Source organism: Hippoglossus hippoglossus, chromosome 16 (genome assembly GCF_009819705.1).
Source record: "Hippoglossus hippoglossus isolate fHipHip1 chromosome 16, fHipHip1.pri, whole genome shotgun sequence".
Taxonomy (NCBI): domain Eukaryota; kingdom Metazoa; phylum Chordata; class Actinopteri; order Pleuronectiformes; family Pleuronectidae; genus Hippoglossus; species Hippoglossus hippoglossus.
Genome location: NC_047166.1, coordinates 19,140,098 through 19,152,325, shown reverse-complemented (window position 1 = coordinate 19,152,325; position 12,228 = coordinate 19,140,098). Strand labels below are relative to the sequence as shown.

The 12,228-nt window shown below is 41.0% G+C and overlaps 1 protein-coding gene across 1 annotated transcript in view; it reads left to right on the top strand.

Annotated features, from left to right (window-relative positions):
• The window catches only part of LOC117777178 (TGF-beta receptor type-2-like), a 31,684-nt gene extending 21,489 nt beyond the window's left edge, over positions 1–10,195 (top strand). Inside the window, exons 8-10 of the mRNA XM_034611777.1 lie at positions 932–1,073; positions 8,178–8,305; positions 9,438–10,195. Of these exons, the coding sequence (XP_034467668.1) occupies positions 932–1,073; positions 8,178–8,305; positions 9,438–9,698 (531 nt within the window). The 3' untranslated portion in view covers positions 9,699–10,195. The remainder of the gene's footprint in view (positions 1–931; positions 1,074–8,177; positions 8,306–9,437) is intronic.
• The last annotated feature ends 2,033 nt before the right edge of the window (positions 10,196–12,228 follow it).

The following is a 12,228-nucleotide window of genomic DNA, read 5'->3' as shown; positions in this document are numbered from 1 at the left end:
TACAAATGGAGGCTGGAAATTCCCAGCTGGTTGGGTGTAATTATGACTTTTGTATGTGCATGTGTTTGTTCATGTGATTCAGCTCCGAAAATCTGCGAAGAGACATAAAAAATTTGTTCCACAGGCAACAGTAGATATTATGTCAGTAATATTTTGACAAGTTAGCCAGCAGCGATTGTTGGGCTTTGTGTTTCACCACTATGGTATTTTGGTAGATTAGATGTTATGCAACGCTGAAAACCAATGTTTTAGTTTCTGACTTTCCAAATTCTCAGATGAGGGATCATTTTGTCACTTAGTAAAATGTTCCTTTTTGGAAAATGCTGATGGAACGCAGCATTCATCACCATTATCCAAATGAATACAGATTTGTTCATCATTAAAAGCTACAGACCTCCTCTCTGCAGCAATGTGCCAAACCAGCAGCTGTTTCCTTCTTTTACAACAGGGTTACATAATGCTTACAGATAGTAATGGGCCTGGGCGGCACCAGCCTGCCCACATTACTCACTGGATCACCCAGCCAACTTTGCTAAAAATACATTTTGTTAGATGTACGAAAATAATTAAACATAAACTTGATTTGTTGACTTATTCTGTGTGTTGAATTTGTCTTCTGATTAAAATGGGACCGTTTAAACATGAGTGTGAGTGCACAACACAAAGCAACTTTTTAGGAGTGAATAAAACTAATCAGGGTGTCTGAAAACACAACACAAACAACTTCCTAATTTCTATTGTAGCTGATAAACGAACGAAAGAAAACAGAAGTGTCCAGTTAACCTGGCCTACATGAGCTGTGGGAGGAAGCTGTGTGTGTGTGTGTGTGTGTGTGTGTGTGTGTGTGTGTGTGTGTGTGTGTGTGTGTGTGTGTGTGTGTGTGTGTGTGTGTGTGTGTATTAACCCTCGCCCTTGTGTCTCTGCATTGCAGGTGGGTACAGCACGTTACATGGCTCCAGAGGTTCTGGAGGCCCGACTCAATCTGGAGAACACTGAGTCCTTCAAACAGACTGACATTTACTCCATGGCGCTGGTGCTGTGGGAGATAACATCGAGGTGTGAAGCTATCGGAGGTCAGTCCACCCACAGACATGGAACACATGAACACACACTCACATCGGTAACAAAGCAACTCCTGCTGAGGTGAATAAGTGGCATCCAGATGCAAAGCAAGCAATGCTTGACCTGTTGAAGCTAAAAGCAGATATCAATTCAACGAAAGTGGAAGCTATATCTCTCCTTACATCTGTCACATAAGGATCAGATGTAGCCAGCTTGCATTCATTTTGTAACTTACTGCCCAAAGAAATTATGAAGTTTAGAGTTGCTTTAACCAATGTCATATCTTTCAGAGCAGTTTAGAAACCTGTTCTAAATAATTGTTGTCTTCCTGGAGAAACACTGGACACAACTGGAAACTCTGCATTTCCAAATGATCACTTTTAAAAGTTTTCATTGGCAAGGTTGTAAAAGGGAAGTCCTCACTTGTTCTTCATTATTTTCTTCACATGGTGATACCTTTGGATCAGGGATCAATTAATACATTTTGCCTCTGTATTCATTTTAGTTGATGGCCATTAGTTTTTGATAAACATGATGATTACATTTCATTTAGCTAACGCTTTGCTCCTGTAGATATATGCTGCACATCAGTTTCTACAGGGGCGGGTTGCTGCAGTATTGTTGGCAGTGAGGGAGAGTTGACTGTCGAGTGTCACACCCAGGTTCCTAGCAGTCTGGGTCGGGGCTACCACGGAGTTGTCAAAGGTGATAGTCAGGTCGTGGGTGGGAGAGCCTTTCCCTGGAAGGAAAAGTAGTTCGGTCTTGTCAAGGTTGATTTTCAGGTGGTGTGCAGACATCCACTGAGAGATTTCAGTCAGACAGGCCGAGATTTGTGCTGCTACATGTGTTTCAGATTGGGGAAAAGAGAGGATTGAGGGAATGATGAAGGCCTGTGAGAAATAATTTAGTATTTTATTCTAAATTATTTATCTTTTTGGAAAAAAGATGTCAAGAGAGTTTGTGGTGATAAGAGCCGACACCAATGTCTGTGTGTTGTCAAGAAAATCACGTGATCTCCGCAGCTGAGTTAATACGTCACTTCCTGCCTCTGCCTGTAGCAGCCTCCACCTCTCATCCGAATAATGCGGAGGTGTTTTTTGCTGCTGTGACGGCGTCTGTGCAAATAATCTCCTGCTGCGTTGTGCATGTGTGAAAGGCAAACTGCGGCTAAAGGATGTAAATGTCGGGTTACTTCATCAGGATGATTTCTGTATGACACAGCAACGTTTACAATTTAATTTTGAATTATTTACTCTTCCACAAATTTCAAGTAGCATTTTCATCCAGTACCTCTGCCTGTAATGTTCCAATGCATGTATCACGTATTAGATAGAATACACTTTAACCTGAGTGTATATACATCTATGCTAATAGTGTGTACTGTGTGTCTGTGTGTGGTTGTGACCTACATAGTGCAGACAATATGTTCAGGTTTCTTGCAGTGAGTGAGGGCTTGTGGGTCGACAGGGAAGCTGATAGTCTTGTCCGTCAGAATTCACTTCGACCTCAGCTCCAGGGCTGCAGCAGGAATCTGAGGAATGACGGAAATGTGAGGGAGGCAATCTGGACTCTGCTGCTGCCCTTCTTTGGGCAGGAAATCAATACGTGAGAACTGGATTGGACTCTTTACCTGATTTAGCTGGCTCTGCATGTGTGAGTGAGAATGAGTGTGTCCATGGTCATCATTTGAATGCAGCCAGTACAGGGGGCATTCCTGGTACATTACTTTGAGACTTTACATGTGATTTCTTCAAATTATTTAAAATGAGATACAAAGAAGAAAGAAAGACTGTTGGCTGCTCTGATTATGTATTTTCCGTGTGTAATGTTAGAAGAGTACAATAATTTATGATGATGGTTTGGACAAATATTTTCAAGAGCAGGACTTTCCTCCAAGCTAGTCATGCAATTAGTTTTTATTTAAACGTAAGAAGTCCTACATAGAACTTGAATATTTACATGTGGATTTACATTTATAGTCATCATTTAACATTGACACATATATTACAATTACATTTAGCTTTTACCCAATACAAGATATTATTTAATAATTTTGCATGAATGCAGAATATTACAGAATTATTTTAAATACTTTCTTTAAAGTTTAAAAACATGAAAGTTGACAATTGTACTACATTTAATTTTAACCTTCTAGTTTTGCATTGTTAATTTGATGTAATTTGAGACCTTATTTTGACACAGTAAATCAAATATTGCATAAAACAGCACTCAAATGCTCCTTTGCACTGAACAAAACATCTTCACTTTCCAAAAACATCCTCAGCCTTATATAAGTTAAATTGCAGTCAATCATAGAAGTGGTTGCAAATTTTGCTGTTTCCTCCAATCTCCTCACTCCAGTTGTTCTCCCGTGGACTTTTTTTAGACAGTCTGAGACATTTCGGAACTAGACAGTCACATTCCAACATCGGTTTGTCTTTGTGTGTTTATTTTGGAATGAGCTACTGGACAGTTTCCTCTGTCTGCCCTCCAACAACAGGGGACAGAATGGTGGGTAAAGAAATACTACCCAGCGCTGGTATTGTTGTGGTGGTCAGTTATAGCAAATTCTCTGTGTGTCTCTGAGCATTTTATTTACGTATCCTGATTTAGCCTGCCGGGCGCGGCAGGGAGCTGAGGGTTATACTGGGTAATGGAGCGAGGCAAAGGGTGAGGACTGTGCCAAAGACCTTGTGGTCCATGGAGGGAGACGGCCATGAGCAACAGCTGGTGAGGGGGGTGATGTTTACACCACACTGGGGCAAAGGCTTAGAGGGCATTTAGTCAAAAAGAATAGTTTGCTGGGAAAAAATAAGAATTCTCCTTGCCAGGAGTTAAATAATCAAATGAATGTGTTACATATTGAGCTGTTGACAGAAGATGATTGACTTAATTTGCAAACTCTAAGCAGGGGTAACAGCCAGGCTTGCTATGTGAAATGCTCAAGAAATATGCCAAATAGCATAAAACATAAATTAACACATCATATTTGTTTACACAAACAGGAAAAGGAAATACAACATTTATGGTCTTAATACAAGTTATATATTTAGCCTTCTTATCAGCAAAGAGCTCAATGGCCTTCTTAAGTCATGTTGTCAGCTAGCGTAGAAACTACACAGATGTGCAGTCAGATGGATAAACTGTCACTCAGCCCCCTGTAAAACTACATACTTTTGCATTTCTATTTCCAAATGCACTTCATTTTTTTAAACATATTACCATTGCATGTTCACTCTTCACTCACAACAGCAGTTTTCAGACATGACCTCTGGAGGAAGTCTGCAGAATTGGGTCCAAACTTTCATACATTAAAAAAAAGCAGCGGGAGATTCTCTGGTCAAGACGCTTTTACTCACAGAAATCTTCGGAGTGTTCAGGTGCCGCAGGCAGAGGCAGGATTTAACCTATAAATTCTGCTGAGGAGGTCATGTGTTTTTGTAAACAACACGTTTACACCGGCAACATGCACTGAATCCCGGAGATCGTCTGGACTTTCTCCAGAGTTTCTATGGTAAAAAGTCCACAAAATGTCCGAATGTGAGGACACGATAGGTGGCATACATGTAGAAGACACTGACGACGATGTCAAGAGAGCTTTTGGTGACAAAGGCCGGTGCTGGTGTCGATGTAGCTGCTGCTCCACCCCTCACCTGAACGCTCCAATGATTTCTGTGTTGTTGTGAACGTGTCTGAGCAAAGAATCCAGTATTACAGCATATAATCGATTGCAGATCATAACCGGCATCAACAGAAGTAAAAAAAAAAACACGAGGTTCACACTGATGAATACAAACAAGAGACCAGGCAAATAAGAACTGACAATACAAGCCTAAAGATACTAAGTTGAGTAACTGCTAATAATTGCTCATCAGTTCACTTTGACCATCATGCACAAATAGAAGTGGTGAAGTAACTTTCAAGTTTTTCAACCAGCAACTGTGTTGAGTCGTTTTCAGGCCCATATGTGCATGAAACTAGATTCACCTGCTGGTTGTAAAAGGCGTTTCCTTCTCTTAGTTTAGCCTCTTAAAGCCCCATCAAAACACCACAGTGGTACTGACGTTTCACTTTCAGCACCCTAATGTGCTGCCCACAAACCTGCCGCAGGAATTCAGCCCACAACTTTCTCTGGTGTGATGGGTGGTGGGTGGATGCTTTAGATGGAGAGTGGTTTAGTTTGGATGAGAGAGTGGTTTATCAGAGGCTGTGCAGGTTCATTTGTTCTGATGTAGTATTTGGCAGAGATGTGGGATCAGTGTCGTGTTATATGCCAATTGAAAGTCTCAAAGATGGAGCTGTGTTAGTGCGTCCCAGACAGTACAGCCAGCCACAGAGATTTTTTTGCTAACCTCCAGGCCACAAAGGTTTCAGACAGATAATCTAAAAAGGAAACTGTCGTAAACCACTTTCCGCCCCTTAGATTGGATATACCAGGGTTTTAACCATGGGCCCCAGACAGCGAGGGAAAATTGAGGCTGAAGCTCTGGTTGCAGTCTCTTGTGAAATCTGTTCTCAAACCATGGATGAAATTCTTCTCATAGCGTTCAAATGTCAGGAGAGGGAAAAACAGGCAACACCTCTCTCATACACTGCAGTGATAGTATTTGTCTGTCTGCTTCTCTAACGTTCAAGATAGGAAAAGAAAATAGGCGCCAAATCAACATCAGGGCAGGAAATTATATCTTTTCCACTCAGTCATGTTTTAATGTTTAAAAAGCACTTCACATCTTTTTATTCCAGTTTTAACTTTCAGTTTTCTCTCTGTGTGGTGCTTATACCAGCTCCTCTGCAGGAGAGCTAAACAGCAGAGAGCTGTGGACAATACCAGCCTGGGCATAAATAAGTTCCAGGGGAATGGGCTGGGTCCGGCTGGGTTCGACTGGGTCCGGCTGGGTCCAGCTGGGTCCTGTTTTAAAACACTAAAAAGAGGGGAAGTTCCACATGTCAAAAACAGGAAGTGTGGGCCTGTAGAGTCAGCTTCTCTGCACACAGTCTAAATCCCAGCCCTCCAACTTCCTGTCTGGGGGGTTCCACTCCAACCTTCCCACTTCCTGTGTTTGAGGAGTCAGCAGCACCACAGTGACCTCATTTATATGAAACTAGCAGCTTCTCCTAAATTTCATAGAACGACCCTGACACCAACGATACAGAGCAGTCAAACTGACATTTGTAGACACCAGGATTCTTGATCCAAAGATTTGTTTAGTAGACCTAGCTTCTTAGGACCTTCTGGTCACTTCATCTTCATCTGCAGGTGGAGTTTACCCAGTTGTATTAGATATGAAGATTTTGGATAGCCAGAGACATCCCTGAAGTGCTTAGATGTTATTTACAAAAACAATGCACTTGATCGCTACCATAGAGTATTGATCGGGGTGTGAGCAATGATGGTTACACGCATCTGACCAATCACGTGTCTGTCTTAACTGTCAATCATGACATTTTGCAATATTTTAACTGAAACCAAACTTACTAGAAAAATGAACACTTGAACATCAGCGTTTTAAGAACTGTCAGAAACCATAGTTGACAAATATTGAACGAACAAGTAACTTAACTTTTTAGTTAGTTATGTCCCATACATTAACATGGGGGAAGCATGGTTTATGACCTATACTGCAGCCAGCCACCGGGGAGCAATTAAAAGGATTTGGCCGTGGGAGATGTCATGTCGTTTATCTTTATATACAGTCTTTGATTGCTACCAAAGTTGTTGTAGGCAAGTCTCACTAGTCTGCAGATATATTGTTTATAATGCCCCAGGCATTTATTTCAGGCTAACAAGACCAAGACCCTATTTAAATAAATGGGGCAAGAGCTATAACTTTACTTTCAATGGTCATGGGAAATAAAAACTGCATATATAGAATCATGAGTCAAATGTGATTTTTAAAAAAGCTTATTTTACGCCTAAAAAGGTCTAAAATGCTTTTTCACAAGGATCTCTGGCGTCAGTGCAACAACACGGTTAGGGTGACGGATTCTACAAAACAAATGATATGGGTTTTTAGTTTTGTTATTTTTTACGCAGTTTGTTAGGTAATGTAGTCACACAGATCTGTAGCTACATACAAGATAAAAGAACATTTTTCTTTATTTTCAGACTGTTCTCAGCTCCTATTTCCACAATCAAGAATATTTTTTTTCATTTTATCTTTTTTTAATTGTAAAATTGCTCATAGTGTCACATGTGGGGATGAGAACACAGACTGAACACTGTTTATTAATTACCGTCAAGATAGTGCTGCAGGGATCATTTATTAGAGAAAACATCTCAGGGAAAATGCCCATAGATGCATCCAAATACAACATTCTAATAAGTACACATAGTGAATGACACTTAGTGTTGGAACGGGTGTAAAATAGGATGTAGAAATTTGCTGCACATGATAAGGTCCAACAAACATCATGCATCTTATTTTTGTTATACTGTATATATTTATCATTTTCTGGCTCAGATGAGTAAATGACAACTTTGCAGCTAGTAGTGTCTCCTTTCACAGCAACTGTGAGATCCTGAGATTCTTGTCTTTGGGGCTGGAGACTGACTGCAGCTGTTGTGAGTTCAGCTTCATGATATTTGGACCCATTCCCAGAACTTTGTTTTTCATTTTTTATGGTTTCAACGTTATTCACTCTTTTTTGTCGGCTCTGCTAGTTCTTCCAAAACCAAATGTAAAAAATAAAAAAGCAGAATGTGAGTTGTTCTCTATAGTCTGATGTTGTGAGTACCTGCCTTTTAGCAAAAGCTGATGGGTTGTTTTTAGAAATAATCAACATACAAGTGCCAAATTGAGCATTTTCCTTCCTCATAAAAAAAACTTTTATTTCCCTGTCAGCATTATTGGTGCCAGTTTACGAAGCTGGCAGCTTGAGTGAAAACCAGCTCCGTGGTTTGTGGTGGAATGACCTCATTCAAGGATGCGTTTACACGATCTAATCACATTAACTCCACGGGCCACCTGTTTCACTCTCTTCCTGTCATAAACTCTGCATATGTCCACTTGATTAGCGAACATGTTGAAAATGTTGCAAATGACAAGAAGAGAAGGTGGTGTTCTTCACTTGAGACTGAGCTAATGATTTGCATTTGCTTGTGTTTGTGTTTGCAGAGGTGAAAGACTATGAGCCTGCGTATGGCTCTAAAGTACGAGAGCACCCCTGTGTGGAGAGCATGAAGGACAATGTGCTGAGAGACAGAGGACGACCTGAGATCCCCGACACCTGGCTCAAGCATCAGGTCAGATATACTGCTCTATATGTGTATATATTGGAGCGATAACTGCACATAGCCACGTATTTATTAATATTATTCATGTTACTAATCACATTGAAGAAGGTATTTTTCTATTTAGGGGCTCAGCCTTATTTCACGGGACTAGTACCATCTGTGTATTTCTTGTAAAAAGGGCTGCTGTGAAAAAAGTACACGCGCAAAAAAAGTTAATGTGTGATTAAAATAAGACTGTTTTTGACAAAAAATCTTTGTATTACTTGTGCAGTGCTCATTCTTAACCTGCCTGTGTTGAATGGGCTGTTCGCTTGTCCTGTGGTGATCATACCCGTAATTCGTGATCGAAGACATCATCACTCACGTTCATGAGTCCCAGTCACCGCTGCTACAGAGCACTGGTCACCCGTTTATTCAAAAGTTTTTAATATTGAAAGTATTGCGTGTCCCAATCAGACCAAATTCAACATTGCATTTCCTTTGGCCCTTAACAATACAAATGCCACGTGTGAGGCCAATAAGATAAACGGTCACAGACAGACAGGCTGAGATTTGTTGAATTAGTAGAGAAAGATATTGCGTGTATTCAGAGGTTGAGTGATTAGACCACATGTTTGGAAGAATGTTCGAGACTTTTTTTCCTAATTGAAGCTGCATGAACTGAGTGTTTGGCCACGAGGGTGGCAACACACAATATTGGCTTTTTCAGACCTAATCAACTCCGCATGACAAAAATGTGTGAGCAAAAAGTTGCCTCTGTATTCACCACGAGTCTGAGGACAACATTGTTTCTGTCAAACTGACAATTTTATTATCACTATTCCCTCTCTAGCTCACCAGCTAGTTGCTCAATGTGTCTGGTTTATCAGACTCTTTAGTTTAAAACAGCTGCCTGCTTTTGCTGGAAACGAGATTAGGTCATCATCACAAAATTAAACTAGACTATCAAAGACATATTAAGAGAGAAAGAAGTAAATACTGTGAACAAAATCCATTCAAGTGCAGCACAGTCCTTTCAAACATGATGATTTGGGTGCAAGCTATTTGAAATGCGTTTTCAGGTGGTCTGCTTACCGACCCTCTCAATAGCAGGTCAGCACCATATGAACAAGTTATTTCATCTATCTTCCTGTCATTGCAGGGTGTGGCTGTGATTTGCGCCACAATAAAGGAATGCTGGGACCACGACCCCGAGGCCCGACTCACAGCGCATTGCGTCGCTGAACGCATCTCCATAATGGAGGACGAGATTGACAAACTTTCCAGCCGCAGCTCCTCAGCAGAGAAGATCCCGGAGGAGCTGAAGATCCCTGTAGAGCTGGAGATCCCGGAGAAAGAGGTGAAAATCACAGAAATACAGGACATCATCGCTATGGACTGCTCCGTAACCGACGAGAAGTGAGCAGAGGTTTGTGGAGATTTTTTAACAAAGGCACGACTGCGATGAGAACTCTCATAAGTGATATTCAGGAGCTGAGCTCTTGTAGGACTTGGAGCCAGGTTGAGTCGAGTCCCAGTGTCATATCTGATTCTAACCCAGCAAAGATAAACCCTGGGTGATGCTTTCGGACTTCACCGTTTCTAAACTGTAACAACTCACCTTAATCAGCTGAAAAAGCTGAAGAGCCAAAAAGCGAGAGTTAACTGGAAGCTTCCAAAGATGTGCAGAGCATGGATACAGTGTTTTTACAAAGTGAGACAGGTGCCTCTCTGAGTTGAAAGGTCACTTTCTGTTTGAGAAATGAACAGGGCAATAAGTAGTAAACCAAAGACATTTAATGTGCACTTTACCATTTGATACTCATGCATTATGGATGTGTTTCATTTTGATATCTCTGTTACTCGGACATGTTGGATTTATGAACGCTTTTGCCTAAAAGTGCCTTTGTGTGTGTGTGTGTGTGTGTGTGTGTGTGTGTGTGTGTGTGTGTGTGTGTGTGTGTGTGTGTGTGTGTGTGTGTGTGTGTGTGTGTGTGTGTGTGTCTGACTTTGAGCCAAAAACTTGGCAGAGATGTCGCCTTAACACTAACAATGCTGTGGACTCCATCCCCCCAGCAGGGAATGTGTGTGTGTGTTTGTGTGTGTAAAACCAAGTTGTCTTTACACAGCTATACTTAAACCTTGTTTGACAAATAAACAAGCACAATGTACATAGTAACAATAACTGTAAATAAGAGATGATTCCGCCAAAAAGGGAAAGTAATCCTTCTACTTGTCTTTGAATGCAGAGATTTAAAAAACAAATTAATAGAGATGTATTTTCTAAAACATTTTGTATGTTTTCTGTCTATAGCAACATGAAACTTAGGAGTGTGCCAAAGATCTTTTACACTTCTTTACATACAGTATGTCACATGTAAAATATTGTAAAACTCTATTGAATAAAGATATTTCTGCATACTGAGATTTTGTTTGTTTCTTTTGTTTATTACACAAGATACAAGTACAGTGTTGGCTGCATCCAATTCTTACTCTTTTAAACGCTTAACATTTTATTCATGTCTTTTTGGTCAAATAAAAGGAGCAATCTCCAAATGATATTGTCTCTTCCACCTTCAGCTGTTTTCAGACATGCAGTGAACTCAGGAGATCCTCCAGACTTTCTCCTAAGGGGCCGTATCTGTGAGTGCAAATGTCCGACTGAGAGCCACCAGACTTTCTGCCTCCGAGCATTGAGTCTGCACCAAGTACAGAGGAGCTGATGTGAGAACACAGCAGGAGATCCTCCGCACGATTCACCACGAGCGAGTGGGTGTGTTGATGATGTTTCTAACATGCGACAGATGCAAACATAAATATGGATGATATATGGATCAGGATGAAAAAGAGGAGCCACACACGTAGGAAACCCTGAGGAAGATGTCGAGAGAGCTTTTAAATCTACACCGGTGTCGATGTGATGTAAACAAAAACACGTGATTCCCGCAGCAGAATTCATATGTTGCATCCTGACTCTGTCTGCTGCTCCAGTGCTCCAACTCCGGAGTTTTCTGTGTTGTTGTGAACGAGTCTGATCAGAGAATCTCCTGTTGTGTTGTATGAAAGATAGGATAAGATAAGAAGTCCTTCATTAGTCCCACAATGGGCAAATTTGCAGTGTTACAGCAGCAAGAGTCAAAAAGACATCAGCAAGTAATAAGTAACATGCAATACTTAGGTGTAAGGAATATAAAAAATATATAGAAATATAGAAACATATGAATGTAATTAAACTATTATAGACAGGAAGAAATATAGATATGCAGTGTGAGGATATTTACAGTGAATAATTTGCACATGAACAATTTATATTGCACAGACAGATGAATATTGCACAGTTGAGACTTAAAAATGGTAAAGATACAGTCCAATGGTGGTGAATGGGGTATTTACTGGGAGCGAGCTGGGTGTATAGTCTCACTGCTGCGGGAATGAACAACCTGCGATACCTCTCCTTCAGACAGGTGCTGTATCAGTCTGTCGCTGAAGGAGCTGCCCAGTGCTGTGATGGTGTCCTGCAGGGTCGGGACTGGTTGTCCATCAGAGAATGCAAACTGCGGAGAAATTAACTTCGACCCAATTCTCTGGACATCCTCCCAAGGTCATGTCTGAAACCGGCTTATGTTTGAGCTGATACCGAGCAGTGACACCTTGGTGTTTGTTTTGACAGGCTCAGTTTCACCTACTGTAGCCTGGGAAGCAACAACAGTTTCCTAAGCAACCTGTGTTATCTTCCTGATCTGCTGCATTGAATGTTTACCTTGCTGTGTCATCAGTACAACATGTGTGCGGATACATGAATGTTTGGATACTTGGATTCTGTGCATCACACCTGTCATTAAGTAGTGAGTCTATTTCTTAGCTACACTCACTGAAGTTAAACTTGCTGATGAATTCAGGATAGCCAGGGATCAGGCTCTGTGCTAGGGAAGGAATTAACTGTTCTACACAGG